General features: G+C 45.2%; 2 protein-coding genes across 4 annotated transcripts in view; one reads left to right on the top strand and one right to left on the bottom strand.

Annotated features, from left to right (window-relative positions):
• The first annotated feature begins 1,074 nt into the window (after positions 1-1,074).
• Positions 1,075-8,217, top strand: PSMG4 (proteasome assembly chaperone 4). Of its 2 annotated transcripts, XM_068931969.1 has the most exons (4): positions 1,097-1,342; positions 1,484-1,559; positions 5,199-5,296; positions 7,949-8,217. In XM_068931969.1, exons 1-4 carry the CDS (start codon positions 1,160-1,162, stop codon positions 8,021-8,023), a joined length of 432 nt encoding a protein of 143 aa, XP_068788070.1. In that variant the 5' UTR covers positions 1,097-1,159; the 3' UTR covers positions 8,024-8,217. The 2 variants fall into 2 exon arrangements, with proteins under 2 accessions (XP_068788071.1, XP_068788070.1); XM_068931970.1 differs by lacking the exon at positions 5,199-5,296 and having other exon boundaries at positions 1,075-1,342.
• A 1,443-nt stretch (positions 8,218-9,660) lies between these two features.
• SLC22A23 (solute carrier family 22 member 23) overlaps positions 9,661-23,610 on the bottom strand; it is a 123,409-nt gene continuing 109,459 nt past the window's right edge. For both annotated transcript variants that reach the window (XM_009678031.2, XM_009678032.2), the window contains 3 exons: positions 22,906-22,938; positions 20,992-21,115; positions 9,661-14,104 (listed from right to left, as the gene is read on the bottom strand). In XM_009678031.2, coding sequence (XP_009676326.2) covers positions 13,747-14,104; positions 20,992-21,115; positions 22,906-22,938 — 515 coding nt within the window. In that variant the 3' untranslated portion in view covers positions 9,661-13,746. The remainder of the gene's footprint in view (positions 14,105-20,991; positions 21,116-22,905; positions 22,939-23,610) is intronic.

The raw sequence follows: 23,610 nt of genomic DNA, 5'->3' as shown, positions 1-23,610 counted from the left end.
CCCCCCCCAGCACGGGCGCGCCCCCCCCCCCCCCCCCCCGCGGAAGGGCCGCGCCTGCCCGCGCCGGCCGCGCTGCGGCAGCGGGGGGGCGGCTGCGGCGATGCCGGGAGGCGGCGGGTGCACGGAGGGGTGTGCACCGCTCCGCGCGTGGGGGTGGGTGTTTGCGTGGGTGTGTGTGAGCGCCCCGGGGGGCTGTGCACGGAGGGGTGTGCACCAGCCAGAGTGTGTGTGCGAGCGCGCGCGCGCGTGCCTATGTGTGTGCACCCCAGGGGCTGTGCACAGAGGGGTGTGTGTGTGTGTGTGTGTGTGTGTGTGTGTGTATATGTGTGTGCATCCCAGGGGCTGTGCACAGAGGGGTGGGAGTGGGTGTGGGTGTGTATGTGTGTGCACCGCGGGGGGCTGTGCACGGAGGGGTGTGTGTGTGTGTATGTGTGTGCACCCCAGGGGCTGTGCACAGAGGGGTGTGTGTGTGTGTGTGTGTGTGTTTATGTGTGTGCACCCCAGGGGCTGTGCACAGAGGGGTGGGAGTGGGTGTGGGTGTGGGTGTATGTGTGTGCACCACGGGGGGCTGTGCACAGAGGGGTGGGAGTGGGTGTGGGTGTGGGTGTATGTGTGTGCACCACGGGGGGCTGTGCACAGAGGGGTGTGTGTGTGTGTGTGTGTGTGTGTATGTGTGTGCACCGCGGGGGGCTGTGCACGGAGGGGTGTGTGTGTGTGTGTGTGCACCCCAGGGGCTGTGCACAGAGGGGTGTGGGTGGGTGTGGGTGTGTGTGTATGTGTGTGCACCGCGGGGGGCTGTGCACGGAAGGGTGGGCACCGGCCAGAGTGTGTGTGTGTGTGCGCACGGAAGGGTGTGCTGGAGGGGCTGTGCACGGAGGCGGTCTGCCCCGGGGGGTGCGCACGGAGGAGTGGGCACCGACCGGCCTCGTGTGTGTGGGTGTGGGTGCGGGTGTGTGCGCCGCAGGGGGCTGTGCACGGAGGGGCGGGCACGGCGGGACTGTGCACGCCCGGTGCCTCGCCGCCCTTGGCGGCAGCGGCGGGGGCGGCGCCGCTGGGCGGGCGCGGCGTAGCGCCTCCCCCGGGAAGCGGCGGCGGCGGCGGCGCTTGCTCAGGCCTGGCCGCGGCGGGGCCGAGCCGGGCCGAGCCGGGCGAGGGGCGCATGGAGCCGGCGGACGGCGGCGGGCAGGCGGCGGCGGCGGGCATCGCCCTGCACGACTTCAGCGGGCAGCTGGGCGAGCAGCTGGTGCACTTCCACGCCATGCGGCTGCGGGACTCGCTCTTCCTCTGGGTGGGCGCCGCGCCCGCCCTCGCCAGCCTCGCCGTGGCCATGTGCAACCCCCGCGTGAGTGTGGCGGGGCCGGGCCGGGGCCGCCGTCGGGCGGGGGGCGGCCGTGCTGCCTGCGGGCCTGGCGGAGGCGGGCTTGTTGCTGCCGGGCCCGGGGGAAGCAGGGCGCTGAGGAGGGGTGTGCTGCTCTGCTTGCAGGACAGCGTCCCGGTGTCGGCGTCGCTCCTGGGGGACCCCTCCGACCCGGCCGCCGCGTCCCTGGCCCGGCGTCTAGGTGGGTGCTGCGCTGCGGGTCGCGGCGGCCGAGGCGCCGTCGGGGAAGGCAGCGAGCGGATGCGGGCCCGGCCTGGCCGAGCCCCCGCAGCAGCCCTCCGCACAGCCTGGTTTTGGAGAGGAGGGGGGGCTGTGCGGGGCTTTCCCCGTCGCCATGCGCGCTGGCAGCACCGCGCTTTGGAAGTGGCTCCCCGCGCTGAGCTACGGGGCGGTGCGAGAGCCGCTGCTGCCGGCGGGTCGGGCTGGTGGAGCCGCCTCTGCTTGCGCGTACGCGGTGGTTGCCGGCGTCGCGCACGTTTTGCCACTGTGCCTAATTCTAGCTTGCTGGCCCTCTGCCTCCGGCCAAGTGCTTGTGCGTTGGATGTTATCAAAACAGCGTTAACCCAACTATTCGCTGTATAATTATTATATCATAATATTTGGTGTTACTATTATTTCAATGTTGTTATCAAAATAATATTATTTAACATCGTGACCCTGGCTTTGGCGTGAGGGAGGGGAAGCAGGTGGCTGTGCCTATAGTGAGACGTCCAGTGATCTCGTCTTTAAAGAGCTGCCGTACTGCTGTGCGAATGGCCTTAATATGACTCATATGCGTTTTGCATGAAGATCAGTCCAAACCTCATCACGTTCTGCACCTTTTAGGCTCTAAAGTTTTGAGCCTGGAGAATCCCAGATCTTCTTCTCACAGATGCCAATGTTTGATATAACTGTCCCTGCACCATCTAACGCGCGGCTCTTAGGATGTCTTCCTTTCTGGCACGTGTGAAAGTGTCCTGGTATGCCTAGTGCAATACCTAGCATTCAAGTTCAGAAATCTGGATGCCTAACATACACATTCCTGTATCTCTACTAAAAAAAAACCTTGCCTAGTGCACCCTAGGACCTTCGCATCTTTGATAGCTGCATCATTAATATTACTCATAATCCTGTACCAATAACAGGCGCAGCTACGACTGGTGAATTACTAAAGCACTTGTTACTGGCTCTTAAATACAAGATGATGCACTACTCATTTTCTTCTCCCTTCTGTTGTTTCAGCTGAAAAGGTCATACAATTCTTTATGATCAGTGTGCTGATCCTCGTTATGGGCAACATATCCTGAGTTTCTGTATTATCAAGCAGCTTCACTAGTCCACACTTCCTTCTTCTCTGTGGCCACTAATGCATATATGAAAAAAGATTACTCAGAAGAATTTTGATTTTTGAAGAACAGTACTAGTGACCGTTCCTCATCCTAGTAACTCCTCTTTTAATAAAAAACTGTTGTAGTCTTCTCTGGTGGCAGCTCTTTCTCTGCTTATCAGGTTTTGTATTAGTTTCAATCATTTATATTTTAAGTAATAATTTGTATGGGATACTGCAAAGCATGATTTCTTTGTAAACCAGTGCACGTGTAATTAGTGCATTATCCTTAAGAAAACAGTTAGTAAAAATGTGGTCAAACGTGGTTAACTTTGGATAAGTTGTGTAACAGTTTGTACAACTTTCCCTTTGGTCTCCTGTTCTTAATCACTCTTTTCTTCAGAATCTTACTCTAAGCTTTTGTGCAGTATCGTAGGCCAGCTATGAGGTCTAAGGTGTCCTGGTGCTTTCCTCCCACTTCTGTCTTTGTCAGTCCCTGTGCTATTTTCCACCCACAGAATATTTATCACAGTTTTCACAGAATTTGTAATAACTTGCTATATTGCTTGTCAGTTCTTCCAGTATGCTAGGATAGAGGCTATCTGATTTTTCTGGAAAAACTTCATTTTCTGGAACAGTTTGCCCAGAGAGGTAGTGGAGTCTCCTTCGCTGGAGATATTCAAAACCCGTCTGGATGTGATCCTGGGCAATATGCTCTAGAGGTCCCTGCTTGAGCAGGGAGGTCGGACTAGATGATCTCCAGAGGTCCCTTCCAACCTAAACGATTCTGTGTGATTCTGTGATTCTCCCAGTAAGAGGTTTAAGTTTTACTCTTTCTTTAGTTTTTTTTTCCCCTCCTCTCCTTATTTGTATTATTAATTTCATATCCCTTGTCTGTCTTAGTGAAAATTGAGAGTAGTTGCTTGGTACGTTATTCTTTATCCTCAGAGAATAATGCACCTTTGTGTTTTTTGTTTGTTTGTTTGTGTACTTTAAGCATCTTTTGCTATTTGTCTTAAACTTTCTGTGCTAGATGCAGCCCAGCTAGGCTTTTGGTCATTGTCCCTCTGTATCTGTGCCACGTAACCTCTCAGTTGCAGTTCTCCTTGCTAATCACTCACACTTGTATTCTTTATAGATCCTATTCTTACCAGCCTGTCTAAGGTGTACGGTGTCCAGGAAGGCCTGTAGGCATATTCCACTTCTGGGTGGAAAAAGAGAGTGAGTAATACACTTCTGGCTTTGAATAATTACTTGCTTCCTCTGTGTGGACATTTCTTCTCCTGATGATCATTGCTAATTTGTATTCTTAAACTCTTCTTTCTGAAATCCCATACCTTAGTTTCTAGGCTTGCTTTTGCCTTTGCAGCAATTTAATGTGGGCCGTCAGCTCACAGTCATTTATTTCGAGATTGTTTATTTTCCTGAAACTAATGCATCTGCAAGATCATCACTAAGCATCTCCGTATCTCTGGGTTGACCAATTGCTTGATAAGGAAATCTGTGTTCTGCCTCAACTAGAAATATCTAAACTTTACTGTTACTGATGGTGTTTAGTTTTCCTCTGGGAAATTAAACCTTTGGTACTCCCACAACTTCTGTAATTAGAGATTCCTATTCGTAGCCTAGTCTGACCCACAACTGTACTTCTAAGGTAGCCTTTTTCATCATTTTCCCATGTGATAATCTTCAAGCAGGCAATTTCTGGTTTTATCCATGCTGTCACAGAATCACAGATTAGCTGAGTTTGGGAAGGACCTCTGGAGATCATCTGCCCTGCTCAAGCAGAGGCAGCTAGAGCAAGTTGCGCAGGATCATGTCCAGCTGAGTTTTGAATATCTCCAAGGATGGAGACTCCACAATATCTCTGGGCAACCCGCTTCAATGTTTAAACCACACTCACAGCAAAGAAGTGTTTTCTTATATTTAAACTGAATTTTCTGTATTTCAGTTTGTGCCAGTTGCGTCTTGTCCGGTCACTGGACACCACTGAGAAGAATCTGGCTGCATCCTCTGTACACCCTGCCACCAGATATTTATAAACATTTATCAGATCTCCCCTGAGCCTTCTCTTCTCCAGGCTGAACAGGCCCAGCTTTCTCAGCCTCTCCTCATATGAGAGATGCTCTAGCCCCTTAATAATCGCTGTGGCCCTTTTCTGGACTTGCTCAAGTATGTCCGTGTCTCTCTTGTACTGGGGAGCCCAGAAATGGACACAGCACTCCAGGTGAGGCCTCACCATGGCTGAGTAGAGGGGAAGGATCACCTCCTTTGACCCACTGGCACTGCTCTTCGTAATGCAGCCCAGGATACCATTGGCCTTCTTGGCTGCAAGGGCACATTGCTGGCTCATGGTCAACTTGTTGTCCACCAAGACCTCCTAGTCCTTCTCTGCAGAGCTGCTTTCCAGCTGGTTTACTTGTATTGGTGCAGGGGGTTATTCCTCCCCAGGTGCAGGACTTTGCACTTTCCTTTGTTGAACTTCATGAGGTTCCTCCTTGCCTGTTTCTCCAGCCTGTAGAGGTCCCTCTGAATGGCAGCACAACCTTCTGATGTATAACCTCCTGGTCTTCACAGGCAGCAATTTAAGTAACACACAATCTCAGCTGAAGGTAAGTATTCTTGTTTCTCATACCTCTCAATTGCATTTCATCACCTGTCTTTTTTTCTTGCAATGGCAGGTTTCCTATCCTGAAGCAGAACTTTCAGCACTTCCAGATATCAGGCTACACATTCTCCAGTTGTTTTATTTGTAACTCTGTAGAGTTTCTAGCCAGGATAGCTGCATTTGGTGTACTGGCTCTATCTTTTTCTTTATTTCAGTTATTTATTTTTTCAGTAGCTGAAGGCATGCTTATCCCATTCCTATTCTTCCTGTCTATCTGGATCTGTTTGTATTAGGTGCAGCGACTACTCTTCCTGATTGCTGTAGCATAAGACCTGTATAAGTAGTCAAGAAACCTAAATCCTAAAAGATTTTTTCCTGTGGGTTAGTGGACCTCACTTCTTGAGAAAAGTCTTGTCCATCAATGCCTCCCCTTACCTAGGTATCCCAAAGTCACAGCATGTTCTGGCCACGTCTGGCCAGAGTAGTGCCACTTCTTCATCTTCAGTAGAGTCTCGTGCGGATCACTTGAATTGCTTCTTTGAACTTTCCCAGCTGGGCACAGGTTTTATGGTGTTTTTTGTTTTGTTTGTTTGTTTTCTGCTCTTTTCCAGCATGAATAGTCTACAGACATAATCCTAACATTTGTTCTGTCCTTTCTCCTGCTCCCTCTGATGCCCCTCTGAGTTTAGGCTTGGGCCCTCGCTTCTTCCATCTGCTCTTAAGAATGAATTTGTGCTGATGTAGACCTGCCCCATGGTACTCAATAGCCCACACGACAGGCTGCTCAGGCACCTTTTCCTCCACTTTGAGGGACCTGTGCAACAGTGGTTATAGAGTCAGGCTTTGTGGGAAACGCCCTTGCTGAGGTGTTATAGATAAACCTTGTCTTTTGCAGTTTTCTATTTTATTCTTGAGTTGCAGATGTTCTTCCATGGAGGCATAAGATCACTGTCTTCCTCTGTCCTTCCTGCTTGTCCAATTGAATCCACAAGAGAACAGAAAAGCCTGAGTTACCCATTAAAGCTAGGACACAGCACTGGAAGATGTCTTCTGCAAAGGCATTGAGAGAGTCATAGTGTTCCCAAGAACTGGGACATCATTCAGGAGGCTAAATCAGATCTTACACAAATGTAATTTTAAAAGTTGGGTTTTAACGCTGCAGTGTATGACATAGATTCATTAGATAGGACAATGGTATTAATTAGTTTAGAATTAGCATTGCATTTATTTAGGGCATGATGATGAAGCACTAGTGGTTACAAAACATGTTTCTTTTTACCACAAAATGTGATGCTAAACACTCATTTTTGCAATCATAGCAACAAGCTGCATTATATTAGTATTTTGTAGTGCCAAGTTTTAAAAGGCAAATCCTTGAGTCCTTGAGTTTCAGAAGCAGCTTACTGGTGCTCCCTCTACTCACTAAGCCTCACGGGTGGCCTATTAGAACAGAAAAAGATAGTGAATTGATTAGCATAAAGAAAATGCCTCAAAGGAGTTGTTTTTGTATGTATGTAATATTTTATATGTATAGGTTTTCTGTAGTTGAATTTCCTTTTTAAGATGGACTGAGATATTAGGAATTCTGGTAGCTATTTGGAATTTTTAAATTCAGGTGATGTTTTTGAACGTTCAGTGGAACAATCCAGTTGCTCCTTGGGAGTGTCAGCTCCCAGCTAATTTCCTGCCAGGACTATCTTGTGACCCAAATACCACTTTTGTCTAGTGTTTTATACAGCTCATTTTAAATTCTATGCCTATTTTCCCTTTGGTGCTTGCATTCTTCACGTAGCTTAGTTTGTGCAGTTTATTAGAAAGAGCTACAAAGTTGCTGTATTAATATGGTAAAATCCAAATAGGATTTCTATTTTACTTATAAAACATTTCATGTTGTCTATTCTACTTGGATAATTAAGTCTTCCTACTCCAGTGGACATTATCTTTGCCACTGTTAATTAGCTCTGTTATGGAAGACAGCTCTTACTTTCGTAGCATGTGTCTCCAGGTATTTGTCATTACAGTAGCCTAAACTTGTGACTGGTTTGATGACTTTCAACCCACGCTGTTCAGTCTCCTGGAGAGTTCATGGATACCATATAAATACATATTAAAGGAAACAAAGAAATCCTTGTCAGCAGGCTTAGACTGGTTAAAGAGATCCACACTTTTGGGGCATTTTTAGGGGTTCACTATAAGAAAAGAACTTGAATTGTGGCTTAATTATTTTCTTGTGTACTTTCCCTCCATAAACAGTTTTCATAGCACAGACCAGCTCATAAACTAGATTTCAGTGATAAGATTACAGTATAGTCTATGATTGTACTTCAACTGTACTATATTTAAGAAGTTTCCGAAATTCATGGAAAGCGATGAGCGTCTTTCCAGGTACTGTAATTGGTTTTGCATCAGGCCAAAAACTACCTCATAGCCCTTATGCTCACGTTGCCCTCTTCAATGGATTGAGTAGTTTTGCCCACCATGCCAACACTAGGTTACTTGTTCTGCTATTACTTAATGCGTGGTTCTGGCAGATTAGGATTAGAGAATGTTGTTGTAGAAATCTGCATGATCTGTCTTTATAAAATGCTTGCTTTAATACCATCATCGGTTTTGTATAAGATAAAACTATGGCTGAATACTCTGTTTTGTGTTTTAGCCAGGAAGACCAAAAAACAGATATTTGTCAGCTACAACCTTCAAAACACAGACAGCAGTTTCAGCTTACTCATAGAAAACAGGATCAAAGAAGAAATGATGGCTTTTCCAGAGAAGTTCTGACTTTGCATCATTGTAAACTAACTTGAGGTTTTTGTTTTAGAAAAACTGAGTGCAGTTTGCACACTGACATTAAGTTACTATTCTGAAAACTTGTTTTGTATTGTTTTGATTGAATTTGTATTTGTTATTAAATACAGCAATGTTGTACCTGGCATTTTTTTTTCCAAATTTGCTACCCTGTTAAGTAGGGGACAGGCTAGTAGCATAGAAAGAGACTGCAACTTAAGAACATTGTAAAAATCTATACAAACGTAGTCTGACCTGCATTTCACACAGGGATGGGCCAGGAAATCTGTTCCAAATTCTGGATGTACAATTAATCTATTATGCATTAGCATTGGGTATAGTGTAGCAGCTTTTAATGTTCAAACGAAAACCTGTGAAAGTACCACAAAGAGCATTCTCTTTTGCTTTGAGGAGACCAGCAGGAATGGGGAGTTTTAGAAAGGGAACCGCATGGTTTTTAGATTGAAAAGCTGTAACATAGAACAAGCATTATCTTACTCCGGCTTTTCAACCCCTGTTAGTTGTAGTGCTAAACATGGAATTTCCTTCCATCTCTTGAACTCCCAAGAACTGCAGAAGGCTTTCACAAAGCATTTTCTGTAAACTCTGCAGTCTACGTAGGAGAAAGGAAAAAACACAGCTTGCCTTTTGGGGCAATAAATAAGTCTATATCAGGCTGCTAGAAGACCATGTTGTGTGTAAACTGAATATACTTGTTAAAAAAAAAATTGGTGCATTCACTACCAACATCTCTAGACTTACTTTTAGGTGGAACATCCTTTTAAGGTGAGGTTCAGCTTCCATGTGCCTTTTTCTTTAACAAGATGAGCAGCTAAAAATTAGCCATACAAAAACAAATATATATGGAGCCAATGGAACAATTAAGGTCTGCCAAGGTCAATGCATGCTGTGCTCTCATACTACCTATTATTCCCGGTAATTTGGAGGAACATTGAACAAGGCAACCTGATGAGGGAATTCTGGTTATTTCTTTTTCTAAGTTGAGACCTGACTCAGAAACAAGCTTCTGGTACAAACTAACAAACAAAAAAATACTTATGCTGCTAGACCAGCTCTTCATAGGCAACTGCACTATCCACCTACAGAAGACGGATCTGAACTTACCCTGCTGTGGCCATAATCAACAATGTAAAACCATAAACAAAAGTTGGTGATGTAGAACATGCAACCCCTGATGACCGTCAAGTCTCAGGTCTGAAAGGGTCTCAAAGATACACTGGCTTCAACCTTGTATATTTGACGTGAGAGCACTAGGCCCCTTACCTGGTAGAAACAGCAGCCAGTCCTTGAACGGAGGTTCAAGATGGCAGTAATGAAAAGCAACTGTTGGAGTTGTTTTTATTTTTTTAATCTACGCAAGACAGGAAATAGAGTCATTCTTCTGTGACTGAATATAAAGGATAATTAGTTAAAAATCAATACGCTGATTTGCGCTTAATTTAAAATCAGTTCATCCTGTTTGTAGAAGAGGGTAGAACTGTTAAGGTTTCAATGACATTAGCTGCAGCTGGGCTGTCTTGCAAGTCACTGTGAGGGAGACAAGACAGACAAAGGAAACCAAACTGATGAGACAACATCTTTTTATTCTGTACATTTACATACAAAGTTTTTCAGTAGGTACAACAGATGTAACATCATGCAGACATTTAGCTTGTAAGACTGTTTTCAGTACTTGATTTAAGCTTGTGCTATGAAGAAGCACCACCAGACTATTCATGATCAAAACATACAGTAACACGACTCTTTAAAACTTCATCAGAAACTGAAATGGGGAGGGAAGTCTCACCCACTAGACATAACACACTATACTCCTTTCCCAAAACATTTTACACAATACAATTAAAATGAGGTTTGTCATTTTATTTTTCTTAAAAAAGTTGTAGTGAGGGAGATCATCCCACACTCATAGTGTTGTCTTATGTGCCAGCTACAGGCGCAACTTGACTTGACATTCACAGAGTTCATTTAATGGCACTTCTGCTTCCAATTTGGTGACCTTTAGTGTTTGGCTCCAGGAAGTGGCAACAGTTAAGTAAAATACTTCCATTAAAAAAAAGCCTACTCAAAAAAAAAAAAAGGAAATCACATAGAACCCTTTTTGGGTTATCGTAAAACACTTCCAAACAGATGACACGTTTCTCCACACTGTCTTTTATCTATTTGCAGTGTGTCTGGCAACAAAAGCACTACTGAAAGCTGAAAAGAAAAAAAAAACAGCTCAAGCATAATGTCACTTTCACATTTTGTTTAAAAATTACAAAAAAGGAAGAAAGCCCTTAAATGGTAAATTATAAAGAAAAAAAAATCCACTAATGGGCTCAGAGGTTACTGAAGGTTCACAGAAAAAGGCCAAAACGGACAGGACAGCTTTGAATGCTTCCTCTGTTGTGGTGACCAGAAACAGCCATGTGAGCAAAGCGTTTCCTGGTGATGGCTATGGAGGAGATGCGATTGAGGAGCTGATGGGCTGACATATGGTAGCTGAAGTACAGATGTTCCAAAGTACTTGAAGTACGGTAGCACCGTCCAGATGAAGGACTAGGCAGAGCACATTACAAAACTAGGTATTGTTTCTGCCCTGCTGTATCACTTAGTACCTTACTTCTCCTCTGAACGTTTTCCCACATTAGATACACTTAACAAAAGCTTTCAAAGTAGCATATGTCAAAAAAAAGCAAAAACCCAACACAAAACACCCAGAATTTTTCATCTTTTCAGCAGAACAAGCAAAACTGGAGCTACCAAGACAGGAAATTAATTTGTGGGGTGTTTTTTTTTTTTTCCTCCCTAATGATAGAGCCAGAGGGCCAAACCAACTGGAGAAGTTGGGATGCCCCATATTGCAAAAGATCAGTACCAAGTGCCTCGTTTCAGGCAAAAAAATAAAAGCAGCAAATCAAGTCAATTTCATAAGAATTAAAAAAAACCTGCCAAGTGTTCCTGTCACCTAACGTGTTTATAATATACATGTTGATATGTGTAAACAACCGTTCTCTTCCTTGGGCCTGTTTTTCACCAGAGAGCAAACACCAGAATAGGAAACGATGAAGCGCTGTGGACAACAGCAGTGAGCACACCAGGACCGCTAACAGTGCTGAAAGCAACCAGTTTAATAGGCTTGTGAATGGTCTACAAGATTCATACTGTAGCTTGAGTACACACGCACAGAGACCACGAATAAAAGAGCCGCTCCATGGCGTGATGGATCACAAAACGCTGTGTGACAGCTCTGTGCCCGCTGTGCGCTCCACCTCTGTGCTTTTCCCTGCTCCGCTTTGAGGCCCTTTTTTTTTCTCTTCCATTAAGACTTATTTTGCTTCTCCAGTTTCATTGTGAACCCACTTTCCCCCAATGTGTGGCTTGTAACAAGCATAAAAGGCAAAAGGTATTACACAAATTTGGCACATGAATACTGCATGAATTTGAAAGGCCTTATTTTTTTTCTTTAGGTGAACACAGATTGCAGAAATCTCAGCACAGAGGAAAGAGAGAAATGGCCACTCTTGAGCTAGACAGTAAAACTTGAGTATAAGGAAGATCGGGCTCTCGCTATCACAGCAAGTCTTAACAAAGGTGAAAAAACAGTAGTGTAACTTTGGGCAAAATTACCATCAACTGGTCCAGTGTTTCTTACTAGGCTCAAGAAGAACCCAAACGTCCACATCCTCTGTACAAAAATTAGCAGCTTTAGGACAACATTGTTTTTCTGAACAGCACAATCTCTGTCGCTTCTGCAGGTCTACCTGTCCCCTTGCACTCCTCAGTGTCTGAGGCTGTGCTAGTTACTACAGTGTCCGCCAGGGAGCATCTCTCTGATTTACCGGGGACAGTAAGAGGACAGAGGCAGCCTAATGGAGGATGGAAATCATTAGGTACAGTAGTTAATAGACAATATATACAGCAAAGGAGGAAAGGGGAGGGAAGGTAGAGGAGGAAAGTGCAAATGAGCGCTTTCCACACTTATGAACGCAAGATGTACATCAAACAAAGTGGCAATCATATGGACAGTCAGTACAACATCAACATCCTGCTGCTCTGTTGGTTTAAATGTCTGTACTACTGAACAATCACAAATGCATGGCCTGAGTGAAAAAGGAAAAGAGGGAGGGAGAGAAGGGAGGTTAGCTACAATGCAAGGAAACTGTTAGTTCAGAAAGTCCTTGCATTGAACAAGATCCTCACAGCAGTTGCACAGTGAGAACCAAAATCTGATGGCCAAAACAAATTGTTGGTTTGGGGACTCTAGAAGAGGGAAGTCAAGTAGCTATGCTCAAAGTGCCATCTGTACAGTAAGAGACAAACTGTATCTTCACTTTGCTTAGCATAGAGTAGGATCGATCCAATTTAAGTAGACAATTTTTTCTTAAAGGAAATCCTGAAAGAGCATTTGGGGAAGGGGGAAAATATAGGTGAGTTCACTGTGTATTCTTGGGTCAGAAACAGAAAACATCTCCAGAAGCCCCAAGACGGCCAACAACAGACCTTGAGTCTTTATTCACAGGCTATCAATTCATTCCCTTCTGACAGTCACTTAACTATTTTGTCCATTTAAATTGAAAAGAAAAACTCTGTGGCTTTAAAAACAGGCAGGGCAATGCCAGGACTCTCATCTCCCAGGAGTGGGAATCCCAGCTATGCTGCCTTTTGAAACAAAAGTACAGATCATAGCCAGCGCTCCTTACTTTTTGTCCCTGCTGGTCTATGCTCTTCTCCTGGACCAGTCAAGCAAAGATTCTGGACCTCCTGGTGGTTAAAGCCATTTTTGGCAAAACTATTTTTTGCATCATTGGTCAAATCATTTACATAGTCTACATTACCATTAAACACCAGCAAGAACAGTTTAAAATAGATGAATGGACTCTTAAAATGCATAAGGCTGATCCGGGTTGAAATCTCAGCTCAGTTTGGGTAGGATTTTCTTCACTCCTTTTGGCGGAAATAAGGTACTAATTAAGAAAGTAACTTTTAAATGCACGTGGGTTACAATAACCAAATATAAGCTGCCTAAAATGCAGTCAGACTTTCAGTCACAACAGGTTTTGCTTCGTTTTTTCTCCTGTTTTGTTTTCTTTTTTGGTGTTTTGGTGTATACAAACACAGCAGGCAACCTGGGCGCTTTGACTTTCTAGACAGGCAGAAGAATGTTGCACAAGTCTAAATTACAGTCAGTTCAACTTTGCAGTGGATACTTCCTTCCTTTAAGAAACACAAAAACAAAACAGAAAACACCCCCCCACCATGGTTTTTTTCTTGGAATGGCTGCACCTCTTATAATAAGATGGCTTCATTTTTGTGATTTATGAAAGGAAAAGGAAATAAAGTGCTTCTTGAGAATAAATCAAAATAAATATACACATTTAATGGCAAGAAAAAAAGAGTTCTGAAGGGCTATCTCCAGCCAGGTCTTTTCTCAGATAAGTATTTTTCCCCCATAACTTTTTCAAAAGCAATCTGCACAACAGTTGAAGATTCCTACAAGTCGCTTTAGCAGCAGAGTTGAATTCCCCCAAGTCTGTGTCTGTTCCATCACTGGTTTGTAAAACCTGTGCAAAACACCCTCACCCAAAGTGCTGCTCCTCCTGCACAAGAGCATCAAATAAAACAAAAAAGGAAAAGGGGGGGGGGAAAGGGGGAAAAAAATCCACCCAGTTACATTGACTTCATCCCGTTGGCAGTGGTGTTCTCGGAGATCCCATCGCTCACAGCTGCTGAGTCATGGAGGCCAGAGTAATCCTTGAGTTCAGAGTTTGTCAGGAGCAGGGGCTGTTCCCCTTTCTTGTGCGGCAGCAGGGGCTGCCTGGTGTAATGTTCACCGTCCGGGATGTTTTCAGGCAGGTTCTGGTTCTTGCTCTCCGGCAGGAGCAGGATGCAGATGATGCAGATGAGGGTACAGCAGGCGAAGATGACGTGGTGGAGGAAGTAGCCTTTCTGGTTGTGCAGCTCCATGATGGGGGCGGTGAGGCGGCCGAAGCCGGCGCTGGCCAGGACCAGCCCCAGCCCGCCGCCCCTGCAAGGACAGCACAGAACAGCTCAGCTCAGCTTAGCGCCCAGCCAGCAGCCTCCCGCCATCGCGGCCGTGAAGCAGGAGGGGCAAATATGTGGTGGGGAACGTGCGTGGCAGGGGAAATCCTTCCTCTCTGGCCTTATTTTCCGGGCTCAGGGTTACTCTGCAGACAGCCAGAAAGCGTTTATTTAGCAAATGGCTGTTGCAGGCTCATGGAGCTGCAGAGCACAGCAGAACTGGGTGCTGCCTTCTTGGCAAACCGCCTTCTCTAGCTGGCTCGGATGCGCGAGCCTGACTCAACCAGGCAAACTAGTGCACACAGAGCCACCCACTGGTGTCTGTGCTCCCCTCCGAAGTGGTGGAGAGGTGCCAGCTCCCTCGCCACGGCTGCCCCAGCGGTGTCACCCCCAGCGACACTGGCCCCAGGATTTTCCCTGCATGTGGAGGCACCACAGAGCCTGAGGTGCCGCGGCCTTACCGCCAAGCACCACGTACACGGCTGCAACACCAGCTCGAACTGAGCTCTGCTCAGCTGCCAGCCCCAAAGGCTCCCTGCACACAGGGATGCCGCTGGCTGCAGTCACATCAGTCACAGTGTGCTAGAGAAAGCCAGTGGCCTCTGAAAGGCAGCTGGAAACCACATGCTCTGCCAGATGCGGGCAGAGGAAGGATCCACCTCCACCTCAGCTGTGACAGTTTGCAGTGAGGCAGGTTACCTTAAACGCTCAAAGTCAGCGATTAGCACCAATACAGCACATCACAAGCTGCAGCTACCAAGATGCAGGTTACCTCTACCTGTGCTGCTGCTGTGGGGCAGCAAACCCCAGCAGCAGGACATCATCACCTGCAGCCACGAATCTGAGTCAACAGCCCTTACGAGTTCCTCAGACTGTCCTGTTTGGCAAATAGCAGGGCTCTAAAATCTTTCAGGCAAACCTGTTTTGCACACAGCTCTCACACCGTACAACTACTCTCGTAGGGGGTTACTTCTTCCTTTGCTATTGTAGATCATCAAATGGAGCTCCACCACCCTGGAGCACTATATCCCATTACTGCCTGTTGCCTGTGTGTGAGGAAATAACTATACTCATGTAAGTATCTTTTTAACGAATATGACTGCCTCCATGTAAGGGGAAGAGAAGCTGTATCACAACAATATGCAGACAGCCCTTTAGAAAATTCCCATATCCAAGTATTCCACATTCAGTGAGGGGAAACCACATTTTGCTTAGCAAGCCAGACTTCTCCAGTTTGGACAAGATACACTAGGAAGCAGTAAGTCCACTGCTAGGTGCAGAACTCAGTTTTGGCCGCCTCTAAAGTACCTGGCAACCACCACCAGTGGAGGCAGGAGATTAGACTTCACACTCCACTGCCTTGATCTGTTATACCAAACACTTACGTACTGAAATATTTTCCTTTATAAAATATGTGGTGGTTGGAACCTCTTAACACACAGATGCTGTGACAATATGAATTCTTTTCCAAAAAAAAGATGACATAGCTAGTGGGCAGAAGAGCAGAACAAGTCAAGAGTTTGGGATTTACTTTTGAGACCTCTTGACTCACTGTACAGGTTGAGATAGGTCCCTCACTTTGCTCTTTCTTACTTCTCTGCTGTATTTATGGACCTCATCAAAGGGTGATGAAAAGGTTAATATTGGTAAAATGCTTAAATTATAACTAGGTGACTTTATAATATATTCTTTATGGCACAAATATTTATCAAATGTAAAGTGCCAATGTATTTAGATTATTCATACAGGCACACCAAAACAGAGTGAAAACATATTAAAGCTTAAAAAATATTAAAAAAAATAAACCCCTCTTAGCCACAAGAATGAATTTGCTTGTGCAGGCTGAATTCAGTGCTCATTCCTGATATTCAGCTATGCAAGCAACCTCTCTTGCACTTCCTCGTCCTGCTCATTCATTTCTTTTCAACTCCTGGAACAAAGTGACCTGGCACGTCTCAGACTGCACTCGCGCTCCAACCTCATTCCCAGTCACAGCTTGTGTTCCCAGGGTCAGTGCCTGCTGGGTGCTCCCCCCTGCCCCACAGAAGTTACAGCAGAATTTTCTCTAGCGCAGACCATCAGCTGCTCCTGCTGCAGTACTATAGTGCGATGTCAGTGTAAGATGACTTATTTTAGCAAAAATTCCAAGAACAGTGGCTAGTCCTTTGTTTTCCAAAGACCCTGTCCGGAGATGGAGGTCTGGAGAGTCTTCCCATTAGCTGGATCATTATCACTCTGTGCTCTCCATCTCACCACTGGGATCTCCCAGGCAGCATGCTTCTTGCAGCATCTACAGCCACTCGTCAACATATGATCTTTCCATAAACTCTTTAGCGATTAGATGGGCTCAAGCACCTTACTTACAGGCCTTAGGAATTCTGGCCCAATGATGGAGATGTAATTTTTAATGATAATCAGACAGTATAGAACAGAGAATTGCAGAAAGTATGCTCCACAGAAGGCGAATGAACTACTGGAAATGAGCTATGTAAAAAAAAAAAAAAAAAAAAAAAAAAAACCAAACCAAATCACACTAAACCCCCAAAGCACTATCAACCTACAACTGCCAATTTTTTTCAGCTAACCATCATGTTAAAGCTAATCTTCACTCAATCCTTTTCAAAGTTCACCGTTTACTAGTTGACACCTAAAGGACAGCGAGGGCAGGTTTGAAAAAACACTCTCCTTAGGACACTGACTGGATCAAAAATTCATTTATGTAACTTTTAATTCTCTAGACACAAGCAGTTTCCCCGAATATTGCAAAAGCCTATGTTAAAAACTTACCAGCTCTCCACTGGCAATTTAGAAATCTAGCTGAATGCATTCATTATGCAGCTGGCCTCTCTACAACTTCATTAGTATACCCACATGAGTAATCAACAGACGTAGCCTCTTAAACACACCGCAAATCACTTGCAACAAAAGATCAACTGTCATTTACATCAGTGTTTGCTATGGCTAAATTGTATCTCAAAGACTGAGAAGGACCTGAGGTGGGTTTTAATAGCAGGACATTTAATAAACTGAAAAGAGAAAGGAAAAGGCAAGAACAAGTACAGTTCTGCCACTATAAATCAAGCAGCTTCGTATTTGGAGGAACAGAAGTTTTTCCTCATCACATCAGTAATTGGAGCAGGTGATACTTTATCCACGACCATCAAAATTTGGCAGAAGACTTTGAAATGTTTCCTAGAAGTTGTTTTTAACTTGATCATAAAACACCACAAGCATGGAAGTAGTCAGGATTTTTTTTGTTGTTGTTCACACATACACCAGGAAAACAAGTACACTAACAAGTACACATAAGTCACACTGTTTTCACAGGCACTATGGGAGACATTCAGTTTCTAAATATTGTTCTTCCTCACTTCAGGTTTTCCTGTGTCAGGGGATCAGCATTTATATTTAAAACCTGTTCTGACACGCAGAACAATAGCAGAACATGAGCTGGCAGTTTGAGTGTGCAATAGATGGTGATACCAAAGGCAAGGCACAGCTCTTCCCTTAGCTTCTCCACTTGGAAAGCAGCTGCTGCACGGATGGGGCTTTCCCATGGCACAACCACACTTATGGAGCACAACCTCCAAGGATTCCCTTTCAGACATAGTAAGGACCTTAAACGACAGCAGCTACTTTTCTGACTTATGCCATCATCTGTGTTACCACTAGAGAGCAGGCACAGCTCACGTTCATTTAGCGTAGAAGGAATACTTATGAGACTGGCTGTGCTTATAGTTCGGACATGTGCAAATCCCAAAAGGGCCTTGGTCCAAAATTTTGTCCTCAGAAAGGCCTCCCTATTCATAGGGGAGAATTTCCTCTTATTTACCAGAGATTTGAACAGTTGCAATACTGCCGTAGCTTTAAGTCAACAGCAAAATATCCACTCTGAGATTCACTGCTTCACTTGAACCAGGCTAAAGCTTAGAAGAAATTCGCTTTCAACACTGTTGAGGAGAACAGAGACATGTTAATCCTAGTTTGGGTTGGATATTTGTCCATCTTGAGCGAATAGGTTGATACATGACACGGTTCAGAGTACAAAAATGCTAGAGAATCATTCAGGTTGGAAGAGACTTCAAGAGAGCATCTAGTCTGACCTCCTGCTCAAAACAGGGTCAACACTGGCTTCAGATAGGGTTGCTTAGGGCAACCAGTCGGGTCAGTCCTTAGAGGAGGGGAAAAAAAAAAAAAAAAAGGACTGAATTGGAAAACCTCCATGGCTTTTCCCTGCCCTTCCTGTATGTAAACAACCTTCTTACACACTTGGCTCTAGGCCAGAGCATCAGTAACGCCCTGAGACACCCTTGCCCTCATGGTGCATGGCACCACCTCTTAAAAACCTGGCTTGGCTCTGACCCAAGTATCTATCATTGTACCAGTGGAAATTTGATTCGTGACAGCTCTTGATGGACCAAGCTCCAAGTACAGCCATTGCCACCCACTCTTCATTTCTGTAGCCCGGAAGGCAAAACAGGACACAGACAAGCTGAGGCAGCTTGTGGACCAGCTTACACTATCACACCAGGCTCTTTTTCACCTGTTAGTACAACACATAAAAGAGCACCTATAGAGCACATAAAAGCCAGGGAGAAGACACACCACATTTTCCTTAGTCTCTTCCTATTTGGCAGCTGTGCAACCCGCAGTGGTCTTCTCATCAAGCTTATCGGACATGGCTTATCGGCTTAATTTAGTGCTTCAATTCAATGTTTGGAAGGAGCTCTTCACTGAACTCCCAGGTAGGAGGAACTGGCACTCTCCGGTGCAGCCTTTTTGCTTAGTGACAGGAAATGAGGGCAACTCGTGGTGCAGGGCCAGGGCATGATGGACCTCTGCGTTCTGCCTGATAGCAAAGGGCTTTTGTGTCTCTAGAGCAGAGCGCACCTCTTGGTGATGAAGGCGGCTGCCTTCCCTCATATGCTGTAACTGTTCAACTTAAATGACAAAGCAGTAGAGGCAAGTCGGGTGCTATCCTGTCATTGCCAACCTTGCTACAGCAATGCTGTTTTTCCCCCCTCAGAGAAGAGGGATTCCAAACAAAAGAGTAGACCAGGGAAATCCCAGAGATGTCCCCAGCTCTCTTACTGCTTCTCTTTTCCTTAAGGCTCCTCAAGAATCAAAGAAGTGTGTATTAAGATGCTGGGAAACACTAAAAGGCATTAAAGGCAGTATTTTGGAAAATAAGTTATGAGGAAGCAGCCAGTCTTCTGAAATGCAAGACACAGACAGCTTAACCACACCTCTGCCTGAGATGTGTTTATATATTGCTCTGATGGCCACCTCATAATTACAACACTGAGTGGATCTTATCACAAACTTTGCAGTGTAGAACCCCAAATTACTGTAGAGTGTCATAATACCTATTTATAAATGGAGACCCTGACGCATATCCAGCTACTGCCACTTGACTGATGCCATCCAGCAGAGTCAGGGGAAAACAGTACTCTAGTTCTCAGATCAGTATTTTGTCCCTTTCCCTGTAACATCGTAAGAGATTTAAGGGAAAAGCTTGCTAAGTTCACACTGCACATTTGACTCTCCTGACTCATCTGGCTGACTTGACCAATTCTTTATCTCTATATCTTTCAAAGAAAGACATGGAGAAAATTAAAGGAACTTTAAAAAAAAGACCAAACTGACTGACACACACGTAAGTAAATAGCTGTTGGTGTTTCAGGCTGTTTTACAATCTCCTCACCACTACCACTGCCTTTCCCTGTGGAAATAATGTTATCTGTAAAATACATTCAGCAAGCCAAATAGCCTGGAAGAAAAGGCCATGGGGATTAAGGAGACTCTGGCTACTCAGCTTGGCAGTTTACTATAATACTTTTGCAAAGTTATTGAAAAGGCGTGTTATTTGTAAAAAAATAAATCCTCATCTCTTCCTCTCCTCCATCCTTTCTCCCTCCTCCATACGACCTACATTCCTCTGAAATTCAATGGGAGTCAGGGCAGACTCCCGAATTGCTGTGGCATTGTTGAAAGCATAATCCAGAACATATAAGCACAGCCTGTGTGCTGTGAAAGATAACAGTGAATAAATATAATAGCACAAAAAATTGACATTACAAAGATATTTTATGAGGAACTCTCCAGAGAAGATCATCTGCCTGATTTCCACTAATGCAAAGCATATAAGAACTCCTGTTTAGAAAAACTTTGAGCCTCTGCTAAGATAGACCCAGGTGTAAAGGAAAAGATAACAGACTCAAAGGTAGAGTAAGACCCTGAAACAAACCTAGGAACACTGGTGCTGTAAGAGACGTGAAACTGCAGTCCCTTATAGCACCTATACACAGCAAGAGTGTGCAACGCTGCGTGTTGCAATGCTTCCCTTCCACTGAAGCACCCCTACAGCTGGCCTGAATAACCTCCCCTACAGAGGTACAGAACTGCTTATACCTATGTCCTTTTCTGTACGCTCACGGGAATTTCTCCAGACTCACATGGCTACTGTTTGTGAAAATCTAGTACAGCAAGGGAAGTAAAAAAAAAAAAAAAAAAAAAAAAAAAGGTTCAGCTATAGGATCCGGTTCAACAAAGTACCTAAGACCATACCTCACTGCAAACAAATGCAGTTCTTAAAGATGACTGGCTTGCTGCAAATTGTCATGATGGGATAAAAGGTGGAGCCGTCCGAAACAAACAAAGCCTCTCTGTCTACACATAGGCATTTACTTAGGCAGACTGACTGCAGCGACATTAAATTACAGAGCTGCCCAGAAATTACTGTGTGGTCTCCAATTGTGGGAAATTTCTCCTCCTGTAAAACGTGTTAAGTTAACAGCCAGTAACAGCCAGTTATCAATAAAACGAGGATAATTTGTTCCCTACCCTTTAAAGAGGGGGGCTCCAAGGTCTCACCTTATTACTGTGGGTGTGATTTCAGCACAGAAGAATACGCTGAGGCTTCCAACGGCATGTGAAGAAAACATACCCACGATGGAAAATGCAGTAGAGAATTTGTCTTTGACGCTGTCACTCATACCTGTCAAGACAAGTATGTGCATAAAAAGTGAGACTGAGGAAGAAAGAAAGAAAGAAAGCAAGAAAACAAGAATACAGTTTTATGTTACTCATTAACCCCAAACAAGAATTTGAGTCACTTTTGTAACACTAATTTAAAACTGGTATTTATAAAATCCCTTCCCCAAGCACCCAAGACATAAACACACATGAAAAAAAATCATAATGTCATGCCAAAAATGGCAATGATCTCTGAATTATTTATGCCTAGCCACCACAAAAAGGTAAACCCCAAGAAAAAATATATCCTTGGGCAGTCTTTTAGGCACCACACACTTCCCTCCTACATTTGACAGACAAGCGGAGGCAGGCAGCATTCATCAAGTTGCCAAACATCTGGTACAGCTCAGCGGCTTAAGCATTGGAGAGGCTCACAGGAAAAGGGAAAAAAAAAAAAAAAAGTATTCCAATCTCCATGCTAATCCCCTGCAAATGATCAGTCTGCAAATACTGTCCTAAGCCCCAGCTTGACAGACTTCACCTGACATCTCTGAAAAAAAATGATGTCTATGGCCATGAAGCACTCCCTTTAAGTCACCATATCCCAAAAGACTGTTTGCTCAGTCATTTCATGGCTGAATGGTAGCAAGGTTTCTGAGAGAGAATGGTGTCCATCAAGCTCTGTGAGAAACCACAGTAAATCTAACTAAAGCTAAAGAAAATTGTCACCTGGGCATAGCAGCGGCACACCCCTCACTCAACTCTCGCTCACCCCTTGTTGCGGGCAGGGTCAGGACACCTGATCCAGGGTGTCAAGCTCAGGTGGTACTTTGTAGCCAGCAAGAAGGCCATGCTGTTCACAGGGAATACTGCACCACCCTAGCGAAAGGACTGGAGCTTCCCAGCCAGCATTCCCCACTTTCTTACACACAAGCCCCAATATTTGGCTGGAGATAGGACTGTTCACTAGTGTGCAGTCCCAACCAAGTTTGCTTTGTGGGTTGGATCCAATGAAAAGTAATATCTACTTCTATTCTTGCTGAATATATCAACTCTCCAGAGAACAAAAGGATTTGTAAGCTCTTGCAGAAGTTACAACTTCTGAAGTACATCGAGCAATTTCTACTGCAAAAGGCTGGGCTAAGGACCTTCTGCGATGTACAAGTCTGCTGGCCTATAAGGAAGTGAACACGGCAGCCTGCAAATGAAGGGTCTCTGGGGAGCTCTGGCACCTCCCTGCACTGGGGAGGCAGGGAGTTGCAGGTGCTCAGCAGGACACACCTGGGCAGCTGGGCAAGGCCAGATCTGTTAAATCAAAACCAGAAGAGCAGGCTTTGCTCCCCTGCAGCCCGCCACTGTGTTGCTATTACAGGGCTTCAGGTTGGGATAAGATGCCGGGAAAATGTTTTCAAAAGTGTCTGGGTCCCCTTTTCAGAAGGGACTTTGGCACCTCACAGCTTTATGGAAGAGGCCAAATTGGACAAATTCCTTTTGAAAGAGAGACTTAGGCATTTCTGAGAAAGCCTTGTCCTGCATCTAAAAATAACCATTGGGAGACCTCTAAACCCTCACTTGACATACTGACACGAGCCAGTCTCATGCTACATGGAGGGGACGTTACAGTGAGAGGCTCCGTATAAACGCATCTCCCTATGACTGGGGTCCCAAAACACTGCGTAACAGTGGGTTTTCCCCATGCACCCCTCTGCCCTGGCAGCTAGGCTCTGTGTCCTTTGGCCCCTGGCCTTTCAGACCTACCCATGTCTAGTAGGAGCACCTCCTGCGTAATACAGACACATTTATAAACCATACCTGAGTCTGGGAGCTGACTGTATTTTCCAATCACTGGATCCAAGACGATAAAAGTTAGAGCAAAAGAAAAGTATGAGAGGAGGAGAGAGAAAACAAGAACATACTGTTATTACAGATGCAATTTATCCAAAGCAAAAAAAGGTAAACCACCCAGACCTCCCAGCCGCCCACGTATTTCTCCTTTCCAGGGCCACAACCAGAACCTCTTTCCGCACCCATCCGCTGCAACACGCCGTTTCCCAGCCCCTTCCAGCGGAGGACAGAATTCTAATGAGATGGTGATAATAAATGCAGCCCTTAAGGATTTTTAAGAGACCCAGAATTACCATTGAGATTAACACAAAGGCCTCTTTGTTGCTAATGGAGGGGGAGAAGAGAAACTGCCCTCGTACCGTAACCCCAAAGGAACGGCCAACAGAGCCTCCAGTTAGAAAGCAAAACTCTTTGAATCAGCATCTTTGCGCTGGTAAGAGACCTCTTCCTTGCCAAAACCCAGAGCTGATGCTCAGTGTGTCGAATTAGACACAAGCTGCCATAAGCCCCAACGGCAAAGAAGCACGATGCAACAGTAGTTGCATGAATTGGGCATAGCAACTCAGCAGACGATCTGACTGCAGACCCCTGGGTGACTCCAGTGACAACCTGCAGTCTGGAAGAAGCTCTGGACTTGATGAGCCTCAAGGTCTGTTGTGTGTTTGCGGCTGA

The sequence above is a fragment of the Struthio camelus genome, chromosome 2 (genome assembly GCF_040807025.1).
Source record: "Struthio camelus isolate bStrCam1 chromosome 2, bStrCam1.hap1, whole genome shotgun sequence".
In the NCBI taxonomy this organism is placed as follows: domain Eukaryota; kingdom Metazoa; phylum Chordata; class Aves; order Struthioniformes; family Struthionidae; genus Struthio; species Struthio camelus.
Note: the sequence above shows the minus strand (reverse complement) of the source record. Positions and strands in the feature narration are given on the sequence as shown.

Bases quoted from the DNA above. Each gene is read 5' to 3' on its own strand.
- PSMG4 (XM_068931969.1), top strand. From the start codon at position 1,160: ATGGAGCCGGCGGACGGCGGCGGGCAGGCGGCGGCGGCGGGCATCGCC. The intron at 1,343-1,483 runs GTGAGTGTGGCG...CTCTGCTTGCAG, and splicing joins TGGCCATGTGCAACCCCCGC to GACAGCGTCCCGGTGTCGGC. The intron at 1,560-5,198 runs GTGGGTGCTGCG...CTGTTTCTCCAG, and splicing joins GTCCCTGGCCCGGCGTCTAG to CCTGTAGAGGTCCCTCTGAA.